At 24.9% G+C, this 15,879-nt stretch overlaps 4 protein-coding genes across 10 annotated transcripts in view; 1 reads left to right on the top strand and 3 right to left on the bottom strand.

Annotated features, from left to right (window-relative positions):
• LOC124427145 overlaps positions 1–2,449 on the bottom strand; it is a 3,397-nt gene extending 948 nt beyond the window's left edge. The window contains exons 1-8 of one of the 4 annotated variants that reach the window (XM_046969707.1): positions 2,060–2,449; positions 1,854–1,946; positions 1,655–1,706; positions 1,254–1,574; positions 800–1,138; positions 545–663; positions 162–455; positions 1–51 (exon numbers count right to left, since the gene is read on the bottom strand). The exon at positions 1–51 is cut by the window's left edge and continues 948 nt beyond it. In XM_046969707.1, the coding sequence (XP_046825663.1) occupies positions 1–51; positions 162–455; positions 545–663; positions 800–1,138; positions 1,254–1,574; positions 1,655–1,702 (1,172 nt within the window). In that variant the 5' untranslated portion in view covers positions 1,703–1,706; positions 1,854–1,946; positions 2,060–2,449. Of the gene's footprint in view, positions 52–161; positions 456–544; positions 664–799; positions 1,139–1,253; positions 1,575–1,654; positions 1,707–1,839; positions 1,947–2,059 lie in introns of all 4 variants that reach the window. The other 3 variants (XM_046969704.1, XM_046969708.1, XM_046969705.1) reach the window with 3 other exon arrangements.
• Positions 2,450–2,613: 164 nt separating this feature from the next.
• On the bottom strand, positions 2,614–5,278 carry LOC124427146 (kinetochore protein NDC80 homolog). The gene is made up of 2 exons (XM_046969709.1): positions 4,594–5,278; positions 2,614–4,443 (listed from the first exon to the last, which is right to left on the bottom strand). The coding sequence occupies exons 1-2, from the start codon at positions 4,817–4,819 to the stop codon at positions 2,747–2,749; spliced, it is 1,923 nt and encodes a 640-aa protein (XP_046825665.1). The 5' UTR covers positions 4,820–5,278; the 3' UTR covers positions 2,614–2,746.
• Positions 5,279–5,395: 117 nt separating this feature from the next.
• On the top strand, positions 5,396–10,155 carry LOC124427147 (calnexin-like). Of its 4 annotated transcripts, XR_006942877.1 has the most exons (9): positions 5,396–5,521; positions 6,075–6,330; positions 6,449–6,744; positions 6,859–7,518; positions 7,588–7,728; positions 8,018–8,143; positions 8,994–9,152; positions 9,260–9,541; positions 9,775–10,155. XR_006942877.1 is itself a non-coding variant. In XM_046969710.1 (8 exons), the coding sequence occupies exons 2-8, from the start codon at positions 6,084–6,086 to the stop codon at positions 9,311–9,313; spliced, it is 1,683 nt and encodes a 560-aa protein (XP_046825666.1). In that variant the 5' UTR covers positions 5,396–5,521; positions 6,075–6,083; the 3' UTR covers positions 9,314–9,821. The 4 variants fall into 4 exon arrangements, 3 of the variants coding, with proteins under 3 accessions (XP_046825666.1, XP_046825668.1, XP_046825667.1); XM_046969710.1 differs by having other exon boundaries at positions 9,260–9,821; XM_046969712.1 differs by lacking the exon at positions 8,018–8,143 and adding an exon at positions 8,542–8,664 and having other exon boundaries at positions 5,398–5,521; positions 9,260–9,821.
• A 372-nt stretch (positions 10,156–10,527) lies between these two features.
• Positions 10,528–15,149, bottom strand: LOC124427144 (myotubularin-related protein 6). The gene is made up of 13 exons (XM_046969703.1): positions 14,876–15,149; positions 14,599–14,712; positions 14,331–14,493; positions 13,965–14,113; positions 13,765–13,890; positions 13,559–13,693; positions 13,279–13,411; positions 12,963–13,189; positions 12,559–12,809; positions 12,355–12,495; positions 12,116–12,242; positions 11,756–12,022; positions 10,528–11,636 (listed from the first exon to the last, which is right to left on the bottom strand). The coding sequence occupies exons 1-13, from the start codon at positions 14,897–14,899 to the stop codon at positions 11,493–11,495; spliced, it is 2,001 nt and encodes a 666-aa protein (XP_046825659.1). The 5' UTR covers positions 14,900–15,149; the 3' UTR covers positions 10,528–11,492.
• Between the last annotated feature and the right edge of the window lie 730 nt (positions 15,150–15,879).

Raw genomic sequence — 15,879 nt, 5'->3', positions numbered from 1 at the left:
CAGGCCTCTTTGAAACCCATCAAGTGTTCTGCGATTTGACTTTGGAATTCTCTAAAGGAAGAAAAAAAAAAAAAAAAAAAAAAATTAAATATCAATTAACATTCGAATTTAATATCAATCATAAATAACGTAATAAGAACAATTTCTTAAAGCGTACTAACATTAATACTAACTTTAAAATATTACGAAATTCGTTAAATTGTGAATCTTTATGAGACGAAAGAACAGACAATTTGTCCTTTTCAAGCATTAAATATTGCATTTTTAAATGACCTTGTCGTATAAGCTCCATTTGTTCATTAATATTTGTTTTTAATTCTGTTATCACTTTGTCTTTACTTTCTATAGTTTTCGACGATTCATTTAATTGTTCCTTTAACTTCAATATCAAAGATTCTAAATCCAATTGTTTATGCTGTGCTAGTTCCAAAAGCTCCGATTGTTTCTTAATATCTCTGAAATAAAATAAGATCAAATGTAAATCTTCAATATTTCTCGTAATAATAAAGAACAAAAGGAAATTGTATATATTAAAATAATATACCGTTTTAAATAATCTCGTTCTTCACGTAAGGAACATTCAATATTCACACGTTTACTAATTTCTTCTAATTGCGCTGTAGTTACATGGAGTCGTTTATGAAGAGATAATTCTTCTAAATCCTATTACAGAAATTTATCCATCAACTTGCATGTCGCACACAATTATTATGCTATATGATGCAAGAGACCTACATTGTTCAAAGTATCGATATCAGGAATTGTTAAAAGAATAACATTTGTATTCCTATTAACGTACCATTGTTGACTTTTTAAATTCTGCTGGTATTCGAAATAACGTTTGTTCCATTTTCATGAGAATTTTACATGATTTCTCATCTTTTATCAAATCTTTTAATTCCTTCATTAAAAATTTCAATGTTCTAACAGGATTAAAATCATTAAATTTATCATTGGAAGAATCAAATATTCTATCACATTGAATTCCTTTGTCAACAACGACAATCGATTTTGTACCACATAATGAAGGAACACCTGATGAAATACCTGTTTGTAAAGATTTTTTCAAATGTTCTTTCAATTTTTTCTGCGTTGAAACTTGCTTCTCCTGGACGTCAATCAACTGTTTATTAACATTCTATAGTAAAAGAATTTTTTCCCCATTATATTTTACTAATTATAATTATCAAGTAAATTTATATTAATAATTATGTGCAATATTTAAATCCTATTATTAATATTTCTCTACTTACATTACTTCTAACTTTTAATTGCTTTTGAAAATCCAACCGTTGTTTATTATCTTTAGATTCTGATGATATTCTATTTGTATGTTGATTTTTTAATGATAAGTTCTGTAAATGTTCTTTCATAATTGGACGAGTTTGATCCTGGAAGGTCTGACACCATTTCTGTCGAGATCTTTGTCCTTCTTCGGTGTTCTGTTCGCTATTTGGAGTACTGCTAACCATTTTATGATTTCGTTTATGTCCTTTAGTCATTACCTTTACTTCTATTAATGTACCACAGTCATCCACCACAAATTTGCTAGGATGTTCACTTTGATATGTAAGCTACAACGACAAAATTTTACAATTATAAAACTTAATAATTTTCACATTAAAAATGAGATTAGTACTAAAATAATTAATACCTGGTTATCATGGCTTAATAAAGGACTCTGAATGTTCTTATTGCTCATTATACTGGAAAAAAGAAAAAAAAAAAAAAGAAAAAAAAAAGAAAAAAAAAAAGAAAAAAAGATGAAACATAATAAAACAAAAGTAATTATGCGAGATATCAATAAAAAAAATGTAAATTAAATATGAAATATATTACATGTAATTCTTAACCTAAAAACTTGGGCCTATAATTCATTATTGCCATATATAATTGTAATATATAATCATTGTTTTTACATTAAAACAATAAATTTTTATAATAACCTAAAAAAAAATATATATATACATATATACATATTTCTTAACTATGTAAAAGAACGAAATTATTTGAAAAATATTATTTCATTAAATATTATTTATTTAATTTAAATACTTACCGCACAACGGATATAGATCTGATAACATATTGTCATAATATTAATGTTACATACATAATTCTGGATTCTCAAAAAATCACTTATACAAGAACAATGCCGTACCAGCGAACGTTCGATCTCTTATAAAAATGAAACTCTTACAAAATTTACGTATAACTCAGAAATACGCATATACGTCTATGTAATTAAATTTACCCGATTTGGTAATATATCTTATTTATGTTTTTATCGTCAAAATTGTGCGAACGTACATATGTTCGTAATAAACTTCCTATATCTGTTCTTGAAAGCTACCAACATAAAAATTACTAGGGACAACATAGTAACAAAAAGTTATTGATTTTATATTTAAGCATATTAAAGATATATTTTTAAAACATTAAATCTTATACATATACACATACATATATAAATATATATTTGTAAATTACAAATTTCATTTCCTCGCATTTTGTTCTTAAAAAAAAAAAAAAAAAAAAAAAAAGAAAAAATATTCTTAATATCTTTTTTTATTTTCTTTTTTAAATGCTTCTTTTTTGCAATAATAATGTAACTTCTTATAAGTAATCATAATTAAAATTTATATATTTATACAATTACGTTTAATCATTTATTTATGTAATTATATTTGGTCATTTTATTAATTTTTTAATCGCTCAACTTTTTGTTATATGACAGTACTATAAATTATGTTGACCAATGTTCAGTTTTTTCTAAAATTCGACCCAATTCATTTCTGTGTTCACCAAAAATTTCATATAATTTTTCGAAAAATCGTTTCCCATTTTGTTCAATGAACATTTTTCGTCTTCTTACTGCATCTAATTTTTCTTTAACTTCTTCCAATTCAATCGTTATACCTTGTAAATCTGGAATAGATTCTTGATAACTCTGTATTTCGTTTTGCAAGATCTGTATTTGTTCTCGTAATTTACTTTCCTCATTTTTACAATTATTGATATTAGCTTTTTTCTCTTTAAGCTTATTATGCAAAATTATATTTTGTTCCTGTAAAGTTCTCATTTTTTCTTGTAAAAGTTCTAATTCATTTGTATTAGATTCTATATAAGATTCCAGTTTTGTTAAATTTTTGGTCAATCCATCTTTTAATTCATTCATCAAATTAGCTTTTTCATTTAACTTATCCATAATATATGGATCTAACATATCTTTTTCAGGCATTTTAAGTTCTTCAACGTCTATATTAGTATCACTACCAAAATGCATAAATATTTCTTTGTTGTAAGCTAATACAATTTTGTTTAAACTGTTATTTACAGATGCTATTTTAATATCCAATTTATATATGTCCTTTTGTATATCTTTCAAATGTTCATCAAATTGATGCATATAATTTTGAAGTTCTGAACATTTATTTAATATCGTATCTTTTTCTGTTTTTGACATAGGTTGTTCTTTTACTATAGAAATTAATTCTGTACGTTGTTTGTTCTGTATCTGTATTCGTTCGCACAAATGTTTATTTTGAATGTCTAATTGTTCTGTTTCGATATTAAGATTTTTTATATATTCTTCTTGTGCTTTAATATCACTAGTCTGTTTAGCTGCATCATCTTGAAGAGACATTAAAATATCTTTTAGATTTTCAACTTCCACATTAATATCTTTTGACTTTTGTTCAATCTCTTTTAAATCATGCTCTTCTCTATTTAAAGTATCAATTGCTTCTGCTAAATCATCTTCAGTAACACCTTGTTGTTTTTCAATTTCTTGCAAATATTCATTGACAATAGCCGCTTCTTCATCAAGTTTTTCATCGTTCCAAGCGTTATACATGCTCAGCATAAAAAAGAATGCATTTCTATTATCTTTCATTTGTTGCTCTGTTCCTATAAATGGTAAATTATTTAATTGAAAGTTATTATATGCCAAATCTTTTACTTGACAAACTTCCACCAACCAACATAACCAGCCTAAAACATATGGCCAAGAATGTGCAGTATTTGCTGTTTTTAACAATGACTTTGTAATAATACCAGGATAATGCAATTTCTTTGCAATTTTTGGTAATTCTTCTATATAATTGGCAAGTGTTAAAGCTTGTTTAGGATCTATTAATTTTACCAATAAATCAGAGACTTCAACGAACATTTTCAATGTAATAGGTTTCAAACTGCCGCTATTGTTTAACATGGAAGAACATTGAATTTGATGAATATAAGAATCTATCTTATTTAGCATATGAGCTTGATAATTTTTATCTATTAAATGTCGCGTGTCTTTACGAGGTCCTTTGGCACCAACATTACTTGCACGATCACCAGACGGTGTTCTTCGACCAGTTGATAAACCTATTGTATTAAGTCTACGAGCACTGGTTGATGGTGTGACCGGAGTTGTAGGAGGATGAAGTAGACTTTTACCTATGTAATTAATAAGAAGTATATTTTATTTTTCTTCTTCTATTTTATAAATATCTACTATATAATAAAAAGTCATTTATTATATGAATTACCATATGAATTATAGACATATAAAATAAAAATATTAATATTAATATTATCATATTTTACCAGTAGTCTTTAAATAGGAACGTCCATTATTCGTTGGATCGCACGAAGAACTTCTCATACGAGGTCTGGGAATAAGGGATACATCGGTAGCAGAAAAAGAATTCTTTGTCTTTAACGTTAATGTTCTTCTTGAATCAGTTTTGGTCAAACTTTTATCCCTTTTTTCAATCATGGAAACTCTTACCGGATTTGTCGACGATCTACGTCCAGTTGAATTATTTTGCATTTTTATACGATCTTAATTGTTTATTATTATTATTATTATGATTATTATTATTTTATTTCCTCAAATGTTTACTATATGTCCAACGGACAACTTTCAAATTTTCAGAGCAACGTAGAACCATTCAAACGATATACCATGTGTATGTAAGTATAAGTGATACGCACGTATATCACTACTAACATATAACTTCTACTTTTTTTTTTGTTCTCTCTTTTATTGTGTGGCGTACTTACATGTAACTGATTCATAAAAAGGAATACAAAATGCGCGGGAAACTTAGGGAATACTTAAGTAAATTTAACAACTTAATAACTCGCATGTTCTTCGTATAAAATATTAAGATAATAATATAATTTTAAAGAAATTCGTACGAAGATAGAAAATAATTTTTATATTATCATATATAAATATACAAATACAAAATTTCCCGCTTGTTTCAATATATATATATATTCAATATATTATCAATGGCTAGGTATTTTTCTAAAAAGCAAGATTTTTCGAATCAACTATCAAGGAATTTTTATGTATAAGATTGGAAGCACTGATATATATATATATGCATATATATATATATATATATATATATATATACCTATCTATCTCACACACTCACACAAACATATATGTATAGAGCATGATATTTTGTAAGTGACGTTACAGTGTAATAAAAAATAATTAACAATTAAAATACGTATTCAGGTACGTCCATTATATTTTTCATTATAGGTATTATGATTTTATTTATATATTAATTGTTTAGTTATCAAAGAAATGTATCGATTAAAAATGGCACTCCCTTATTTTTCATTAATCATTTCCGGTAGTGGAATTCGTTTTTAGTACACGTCAAAGTAGATGCCCTAACGTATAGATCATCATTATCACTTAATTAAATAATACAGTTTCTATCTTTGTCATAGCAAATATATTAAACTTATTTATTGTGAATTAAATATTACATACTTTAACAGAGTGATATCAATAATATTCACTATACTGTTTCACGTGTAGGTGATATAGTATTAATGTATTAATATACAAAAGCATATTATTATTAATGAATAATTTATCAAATTATTTTATAATATATCTTGTCTATCAATATTTTCTTTTAAATTCCAATATATTTTTTATTGATTTATGCAGTGGATTTATTAACAAGTGGATAGATTTATAATAAAATTTATATTTCAATAAAATTTGAATACAAAAAAAAAATTAATTAAACTTTGGAATACCGTCTTTATTTCAGGAATATGAAATGGCAAAAATCGTAGCATGTGCATCATTACTTTATTTAAGCATAATTTGTAATATATTAGATGCCAATGAGCAACATAATAATGATATTAAAGATACAAATACAAAATCAACATACCAAAGTCCGGAACCATCTGGATTTGCTTACTTAGCAGAACATTTTGATGATAGAGACAAATTTGATACTACTTGGGTATTATCAGAAGCCAAAAAAGATAATATCGATGAAGATATCGCAAAATATGATGGTTTGTATCCTAAAATTAGATAATCCATTATCAATATCTTTTATCCATTGTGACATTTAAATATTATAATAAAATTATCAATAATAGTTAGAGAAAATAAAAAAGTATTATTTTATAGGAATCTGGACTATAGAAGAGCCTAAAAGACCTATACAAGATGGTGATTTAGGTTTAATATTAAAAAGCAAGGCTAGGCATGCTGCTATTTCTACTTTATTAAATACTCCTTTTCATTTCAAAGATAAACCATTGATTGTACAGTATGAAGTTAATTTTCAAGATGGTCAGGAATGTGGTGGTGCATATCTCAAATTATTAACATTAGATTCAAAACACACAGAATTAAAGAATTTTCATGATAAAACACCATATACTATTATGTTTGGACCTGATAAGTGTGGGAATGATCATAAGGTATATATAAATATATATATATATATACATATATATAAAAGATGTGAATATAAAATTCGATTTCATTTTAATCAATGTTTACAATTCTTTTATTATTAATTTATTTTTATATAGCTACATTTTATTTTCCGCCATAAAAATCCTTTGAATGGTACAATTGAAGAAAAGCATTGTAAAAAACCAAAGGAGAGATTAGAGGATTTCTTCAAAGATAAACAACCACATTTATATACTTTGATAGTTCGACCTGATAACACATTTGAAATAAAAGTTGACAATAAAATTGTAAATACAGGATCGTTATTAGACGATTTCACTCCTCCTGTTAATCCACCTTTAGAAATAGAAGATCCAAATGATAAACAACCTGATGACTGGGATGATAGAGAAAAGATCTCTGATCCATCAGCGATAAAACCTGATGACTGGGATGAAGATGCTCCAGCTCAGATAGTAGACGAAGAAGATGTTATGCCAGATGGATGGTTAGAAGATGAGCCACCTATGATACCAAATCCTGATTCTGTAAAACCTGATGATTGGGACATTGATATGGATGGAGAATGGGCACCTCCTGAAATACCAAATCCAAAATGCTCAGATGCTCCAGGTTGTGGCCCTTATAAGCAGAAAATGAAGAAGAATCCACGTTATAAAGGAAAATGGTTACCTCCATTGATTAATAATCCTAATTACAGTGGAAAATGGAAACCTAAACTAATTCATAATCCTAATTACTTCAATGATGAACATCCATTTTTGATGTCATCTATTGTAAGTTATAGATATAAAATATTAAGATAAGATTATATCATAGTTTTATAATTTAATTAAAAATTACAGTCTGCTATTGGATTTGAACTTTGGTCCATGTCTCCTGATATTATTTTTGACAATATTCTTATTACTGATAATGAAGATGTTGCAAAGAAATGGTCCGATGAAACGTTTGAAGTGAGACGAGTTAAAATTGCTGAAGAAAGTGTAAGTACTTTTACTAATCAATGTTATTTAATATTTTTAACCTTAATTATCATATATTAATGTTCATATTTGGTAAGTAAAAATCAACTACTGTCCCAATTTTCATTTTTCTTACAGTATTTTATAAATATTAGTAATATAAATATTATGATATTTTTCTGTAATAGTATTTTATACATGTTTTCTTAATTTATATGAAAGTGATAAAAATTAATTATTATCTTCCTCATATAGAAAAAATGAGACTTATGATCTTTTTTACTTGAAATACATACATTATAATATGCAGGAAACATTGTGGGGACGTATGATGCGTTCCATGAACTACAAACCTGGCTGGTGGGCCCTTTATTTTTGTTACTGTATGATACCAGTCATAATATATGTTTGGTATTTAATAAAACGTTCACGTGAGGTACTAAATTCACGAGACTTAAAATGCTTGCTTATATAATGTACTGAATTTTTGTAGTAACTTATGAGGCCGCAATTTTTGAAAAATTCAAGCGATACAATAAGATTATAATTATTAAGTATATTTTATAATGCTTTTTATCCTTCAAAGGCTTTAATAAGCTATAAGTAGTTATTACTTAAAAAAAATTTATTATTGCAGAAATTATTATTGAACCTTTTAACAAATTGTATAGTAATATTATGTGCAAATTTAATTTCACTATTTCTTAAAACATTTTCAAAGTTTATAAAGTACACCTTCGAAATCAAGTAATATTGTTTTTATATCTACACAGCTACATTTATAAATGTAATCACAAAATTAATTTGCAGTATTTTGTTACTGGTTATTTATAGTGGACTATATGGCGTCAAATTGCAACATTTACTACAGAACATCCTTGGATGTGGGCTGTATATATACTAGGTGCTGGCCTACCTGTACTTCTATTAATTTATTGTTGCTGTTTTAGTAGTCAGGTATAAAACATACTTTCCTTGATAAATTCTATAGTTTATTGCTACTTCTTTTGATGAATTTCCAATGATTAATATTTTAATATATCACAGTCTGTGTTCACATGGTATGTTCAAATTCTATATTAATGTTCAATCACATTTGATCTATATTTAAAGCTATTTAAGCTAGTTAAGCTTATTGCTTGTAAATTACGTGTTTTTATATTATGAATCGCAGCGGTAGTGCTATAATTATAATAATTACGTATTTTATAATATTATGGTAATACCAAGTATTAAATTCAAAGTGTTTTCCTGCTTTAAGAAAAGTTTTTATGCATTATTTTTAGGAAAAAAATGATGGAAAAGAAGAGGACAAGCAATGTTTAGATATAAATAAAGATTTATTAGATAATGAAGAAGAGGAAGAAACTCAGGAGACAGCTATAGAAGAAAATAAAGAAATTGAAAATACAAGTGAAACAGAGGAGATAATTGAATCTAAAACGGCAAGTATATTTATAATAAATTCATTAATATAATTTTATTAATAATTTGGATTAAGTTATAAGTAAATATTTTAATAATTGACATATATCTTATCTTTCTTCTATAGGATAAATCTAGTGGTGATGATGGTCCAAGACGAAGAAAACCAAATAAAGAATGATAAGCATCAAAATAAATATAAGAAAAAATTTATTGTTAAAGTGTTCGTCATACTTTCACATTCCACATTATGCTTGTCATTGTGGATAGTAGTATTATCAATCACTAAATACGCGATGTTTTCATTAGCAATTTGTTCCTCGTTTAGAAATATGCGTGCTTCGATTTTAAGTATAATTTATCATTATACAATATAATTCAGCATAATGTCTTTGTGTACACACACACAGTAAGTATATTTATAATATATTAAAAAACTCTACTTATATATATATATATATATAGATATATATGCATTTCAACATACATATGAGAGATTTTCACATATGTAATAAATATCACTTGGCTATATACTATATTAATTAAATTTTTTAATATATCCGTTTTAAACAATTATTAAACCTTCTTAAAATATTAATAATGCAATCATATTTGTTTCATGATATTATCTATTTATTGCAGTTGACAAAATCATTCTGTATATCAAAAAAAAAAAAAAAATAAATAAATAAAAAAATAAAATAAAAAAAAAAAAAAATAAAAAAAATAAAGAAACTTATAACTGCATATAAGCAGTTGAAATAATTAAACTTGATATACAATGTCACGAAGAACTGACTTTGTATTTTTATTACTTATTTTCTGTGCAATTTCATGTACATTACATAAATACTTAAATATATAAATAAAACATATTAGCGTATTAATTTATATTAATAGGTAATATAAAATCATGTAGACTTGAGAATACAAAAAGATTGTGAATATATAATTACTGTAAACTTTGATTATTTGATTGATGTAAACAACAATATAAAATATTAAAAATCTAGTTCACATGTTTTTAGTTTGTTTATCATATAAATAATGGGAAGCAATAATAATGTCCAATGAAGCTACCTTTTTATTTTTAAGCATGATTGCTAAAAATTCCTTATTTATGTATGAAGTGTGTTATGGTATGTAATTTAAGTATCTTCGATATTAATTGAGATATGAAATAATACTTTTAAATCTTTATGTTTCAAAATCGAAATATTCAGTACAAAGTAGTTCAACATTATCAAATAAGAACTTCGTTGAATGATGTGATCGATAATAGAGATAATAGAAACAATATATATATAAAGAGAGCAATTAACATAATGTATTTAACATATATAATTATAATTAATTAATACAATATTAATTTTATGTGCATTATGTATTATTAAATTGTTATATAAAAATATACACCTTGATTAAATTAAAACAGTCTTAAAGAGAGAGAGAGAGAGAAAAGAGATGAATTTTTTTAATATTAAAATATTTTCTTTATTATGGATTTTTATAAAATGTAAGAAAGTAATTGTTAATAAGATAAACAGCTATATATATTATTGCACTAACGTAAAAATATCTTGTGTAATTTGCATATACAAAGATATATGTAAAAAAAAAATGTGTTGTAATTATCACAGATAAAGTAAAGATAATGCAATATATATTCAATATTAACTAAAGAAATATAAAATGTTATTCTTGTATTTTTTTTTTCTTTTTTTTTTTTCTTTCTTTTTTTGTTTTTGTACACCTTATTGTATTAAGAATCTCACGAATAATTTTCTTTTATTATTATTAGCACTTTACTTACAATATTATAATATACATTCAATATCATTCTATTTTATATAATAATATTTTTAGTTCATGTATTTATTTAATAAAGTTTGAAAAAATTGTCTTAAATGTCACATAGCCTAAATACAAGAAAAAGAATTGCCATTTCTTATATAGATTCTTTTGTAATATTATTACAAATTTGATATTGTCCGAGGCATATTCTATTTTTCATTAATTTTAGTAACGAGATCGATATATTCTTAATACGAAATATTATTGTTTTTGATAGAGAGATAGATCATTTTAATAGGGAAAATACAAATTTTGTAATGATCTTAGTTAATTTATAATTATTACAAATAAATATATATTTGAAATCAAATAAATAAAATACCTTTGTAATTTGCAATATAGATGATTTTTATATTTCAACAAAACTTTGATATTTCTCTCATATTCTGGATAAATTGAATTTATTTGAGATATTAATAATATAATTATTAATTGTTGATTCTTTTGATGAAATATTTCTTATTTTAATTTTGCAAATTGATGTAAATATCAATTTTGTGATATAATCATGGGCTAATCGAAGAACTACCAGAATTTTGAGAACACGATTTGCAAACAGGTACAGCACGTTGTGATAAATGTCCAGTTAATACATTATGCGAATCTATACATCGTGTACATAGTACATCCCCACAAGACCAACAATGATGCTGAAAGTAATAACGATAATGAATGACCATTCATAATTTTCATTTCTCTCTTGAACCTAATGAATTATTTTATTTGTCAATATATTAGAGATTATTCATTTACTTAGATGCATGCATACCTTCCTATTAAACGCATCAAATGTAGTCGAACAAGTACATTCCTCCATATTACGAGATGACTTCCATTCTATGGCAACTGTCTTCAATTCATTCTCAATTTGGCTTGCTTGCTCTTTATTTTTCATTTTTTCATCGTTATTCACATTTTCCTTAATAGTTTCGGATAAAGATTCTTTGACATATTTATTATCAAATTTATGTTTACCTTGAATATTTTTTCTTTGTACGTTATTTAACTTTAATAATTGACTCAAAGAATTAATTCTCTGAAAGCGCATAAACGTTCATCATTCATCTTATAAATTTTTTATAATATTATTATATTAAGTTAGAAATAAAAAAAAAAAAAATTTATATACTTTTGCAAGAAGTTTAACGTGATCTTCTAAAGAACTACTATGATCATGAATTGTTAATAACATATCTTCGTGTGCCTCTCTAGGATGAATACCATTCTCAAATCTAAAATATAATCCTCTCCAAATTCTGTAAACAAATATGTACATATATATATATATATATTTTTTTTTTTTAAGTAAACCTATTTTAATTTATATACACATGTATATATTATGTTTGTCAAGTAAATGCTTATTACATAATATTTTGTGGTGCTAATTTTGGCTGGAGAACATCATTAGAATCATCATTCCAATGTTTACATTCATAAAGCGGATTGATATACTCATTTGTATTATTTGCAATATATCCCCACAAAGAATACGTTCTTTCTGATAATCTATAAATATGAAAATATATGATTTGATCTATATAACATTAGATTCGATAATAATTATTATACCTAAGAGTCTGTCTTTCTTTTTCAGAATTTCCAATAAATGTTCCATACTGACAGCTATGTACATGGTCATGAAGTGTTAAAAGAAAAAATTCATTAAATTGAAATTTATGTGGATATTGCTGTAGTAATTGATAGGTTGCATCTATAAATTGAGTAAATATAGGTGCTAATTCTTTGCCATCACTACTAATATAACCACAGCGGTCACTGAATTTATGACCAAATGACAACCAATCTTTTTCTATTAATGCCTGATAAAAAGAGAAAATGAAACATTTTAAATCCATATATTGATACACGTATGCACGTGCGCAAACACACACACACATACATACATACATATTAGTTTTATATAATTTAAATAATTTATATAATTTATATAATTTAAATATTTAAATATTTACCTGAAATCCTTGAATACTTCTATAATATGGATCTAAGAGTAAAGCAGCCAGAGAACATACTTGCGCTGTACGATCCCAACCATCGCTACAATGTACTACTACACTCACGCCAGTAGAAACTGCTCGTGCAATAAACCAAGCAGTTTCTAATATAGAACGAATGTGCTTTAACCATCCACTGCTTTCTAGACCATTTAAAAATGCACTCATAGATGTTGTTCTTTGTACTAAATAAACAAGTTTAAACAACATATTAATATTGTTTTGTAATTCAAAGGATGCATAATGTTTTAACTTAATGCATATTCTAACTTACATTCTATAAGCTTGTTCAAACTTGTTCTCATGACATGTATATTTTCAATCCCAAAAAAATGAAACTTTATATTGTCATAGAAATTTTCATTTTCATATCCTTTTCCTGCTGCCCGATTTGCAAAAGCATTAATCTATATGACAAATAGGAACATTTATGATATAACATGTGAGCTGCATTATGCACTATATAAATAAATAAATAAATAAATAAATAAATAAATAAATAAATAAATAAATAAATAAATAAATAAATATACACACACGTATGCTTTACTTACACGTGGCCTTGTATCGACAACATACATATATTTTGAATTAGGATTTGTACAAAGTATATAATACATAATTAATTCATCCTCGGGACATCGCGCACTAAATCCTGAAAGTGGTTGACTGCAACGGCATATAACAGCCTAAAATGCTTTATCTATAAATTTGTTCGAGCTAAAACTAATTGACCATGTATAAAAAATAGATAACAAACCTTATTCGAGTGTAAATATGTTAATACAGGAAGCCTTCCCCTACTTCTAAATTTTGCACTACCTAACAAAATGTTGTCTGCGCAAGTGCTTGGAACATATATATATTTTGGGTATGTATCACAAAGCTAAACAAAATATTTAAAAAATATATTTATAATAAACATTGCAACTATTTAAAAATCCATAATATTTCTTATACCTCATAATTAGTATTCAAGTATGAAAGAGACCATTCTTCATTTGGTACTCCTTGCCTTTGAAATTCACTTTGTACATTAAAAAAATTCCAACCAACATGTTGCTGTAATTTTTCTTGATAAGTGAAGCAATAAAGATCTTCTAAATTTACTATAAAAATATTTAAAAATAATTAACTTTAATAATGTATATATAATTAGCTTTAATGCAGTATGTATAGTATATTATACATAGTATGTAGTATATAGTATAGTATATACTATAAATTATATATTATATAGAAAGCAGAAGATAAATTTATATTTAATTTCTGAAAGTGAAATATATTGTACAAATTTTTCTATCAAACTTATAAATACAATTTTACCTGGGCAAGACAGTTTTAATAATGTAAGATAAATGTCATGGCAGTCACGTTCCTTAGGTATAACAAAAGTAACAATATAAAAATGTTTACATTTAATATATAAGGGTGATCCTGTAGTAGTTAAAGGTTGTTTTTCTATGTTGGATATATGAGTATACAAGACCTAAAATAATAATTGTTTCTCTATTATTATTATTTTTTCTTTTTAAAGATAAGATATTTACTTTATAAAATTAATCACGCTAATAAATTATTAAGAAATATTTACCCATATTTTTTTTTTACCATTTCGTTCTATAAATATAAGATTTGTTAAGGTTAAATACAATGTACCTATAGAATGATTATTACTATACTTTTCCAATAAACGGACATTTTCTACCTACAAATTAAAATGATATTAAATATATAACAACAAAATTTTTATATATATATATATATATATACACACGCATACACATACATAATGTACATATAAAAGTACACACATAGATTTTATTTAGCATTTTATATATTAGACTGACTTAGTATTTATATTGATTTACCTTTGGAATCTTTATTTGGTCCATTGCATATTACTGTATACAAATATGTTATAATGGATATTTTTATATCCTGACTAGATACTATTTTATTGTACATATAACGATACTTTTTTTAAGAAGTTAGCCAAACAATCATATTTTATAAAATTCAATTATTACACTACAACTATTTACAAAGTTCTAATTTTTATCTAATTGGTATCATAGTCTTTCAGTTAAAAAATATACAACTGACAGATAAAGCACAGATAACTTCACTATCATTCTTTGAGCAGGATTACCAATGCGTAAAAACAAAACGGACGTATCCTTCTTAGATTTTTTTCTTGTTACAAAGTTGACCGCTGAATAAAACATGTTTTTGAAATTTTACTTTATATTTTATTCTATTTTATTAATACTTTTAATAAAAGCGAGTATATATATATATACACATTTCTATAATACTACCGTAAATGTAATAACATTTAAAAACAAATTTTTATTATTTAATTACTATTTTTTATTTTAAATAAAAATATATTTCTTTATGTTATTAAATTATAATAATTATATAAAATCGATAATCATGAATGTTAAAATTTTATCAAAGTATCAATATATATATATAAATATTTATATATATATATTGATACTTTGATAAAATTTTAACATAAAAAATATATATATACAATATATATATATATATATTAAACATAAAATATAAAAAGATTTAAAGCTGATCACCACCTTTATATCGAAAATATAAACGATTTCGGCGACAGGTATGGACAAAATATGAACTACAAATATTTTCCAAAAAACTATCCCTACTTGTGTAGGTTATATTTCTATCACGCATAATCAAATAATCGATTTAATCGAGAGAAATTTTTATACGTAGTAAAAATAGTGATACATTTGACAAAAACAAAACCAAAAAAAAAAAACTATATGACGAATTATACTTTTTTGAATAAAAATTAAACCTGTTCACTACCTTTTGTTCGAAGCGTGTATGACTT

The sequence above is a fragment of the Vespa crabro genome, chromosome 9, assembly GCF_910589235.1.
Source record: "Vespa crabro chromosome 9, iyVesCrab1.2, whole genome shotgun sequence".
NCBI classification, from domain to species: Eukaryota; Metazoa; Arthropoda; class Insecta; order Hymenoptera; family Vespidae; genus Vespa; species Vespa crabro.
The sequence above is the reverse complement of the archived record's forward strand: the minus strand, read 5'-3'. Positions and strand labels throughout refer to the sequence as shown.

Excerpts from the sequence above, each read along its gene's own strand:
- LOC124427144 (XM_046969703.1), bottom strand. The coding sequence starts at position 14,899 with ATGGACCAAATAAAGATTCCAAAG. Across the intron at positions 13,190-13,278 it reads TTTGAACAAGCTTATAGAAT|TACAAAGAACAACATCTATG; the intron begins GTAAGTTAGAAT and ends TTGTTTATTTAG. Across the intron at positions 12,496-12,558 it reads AAAGAAAGACAGACTCTTAG|ATTATCAGAAAGAACGTATT; the intron begins GTATAATAATTA and ends TCATATTTATAG.
- LOC124427147 (XM_046969710.1), top strand. The coding sequence starts at position 6,084 with ATGGCAAAAATCGTAGCATGTGCATCATTACTTTATTTAAGCATAATT. Across the intron at positions 6,331-6,448 it reads AGATATCGCAAAATATGATG|GAATCTGGACTATAGAAGAG; the intron begins GTTTGTATCCTA and ends ATTATTTTATAG. Across the intron at positions 6,745-6,858 it reads AGTGTGGGAATGATCATAAG|CTACATTTTATTTTCCGCCA; the intron begins GTATATATAAAT and ends ATTTTTATATAG.
- LOC124427146 (XM_046969709.1), bottom strand. The coding sequence starts at position 4,819 with ATGCAAAATAATTCAACTGGACGTAGATCGTCGACAAATCCGGTAAGA. Across the intron at positions 4,444-4,593 it reads TTCCTATTTAAAGACTACTG|GTAAAAGTCTACTTCATCCT; the intron begins GTAAAATATGAT and ends TTAATTACATAG.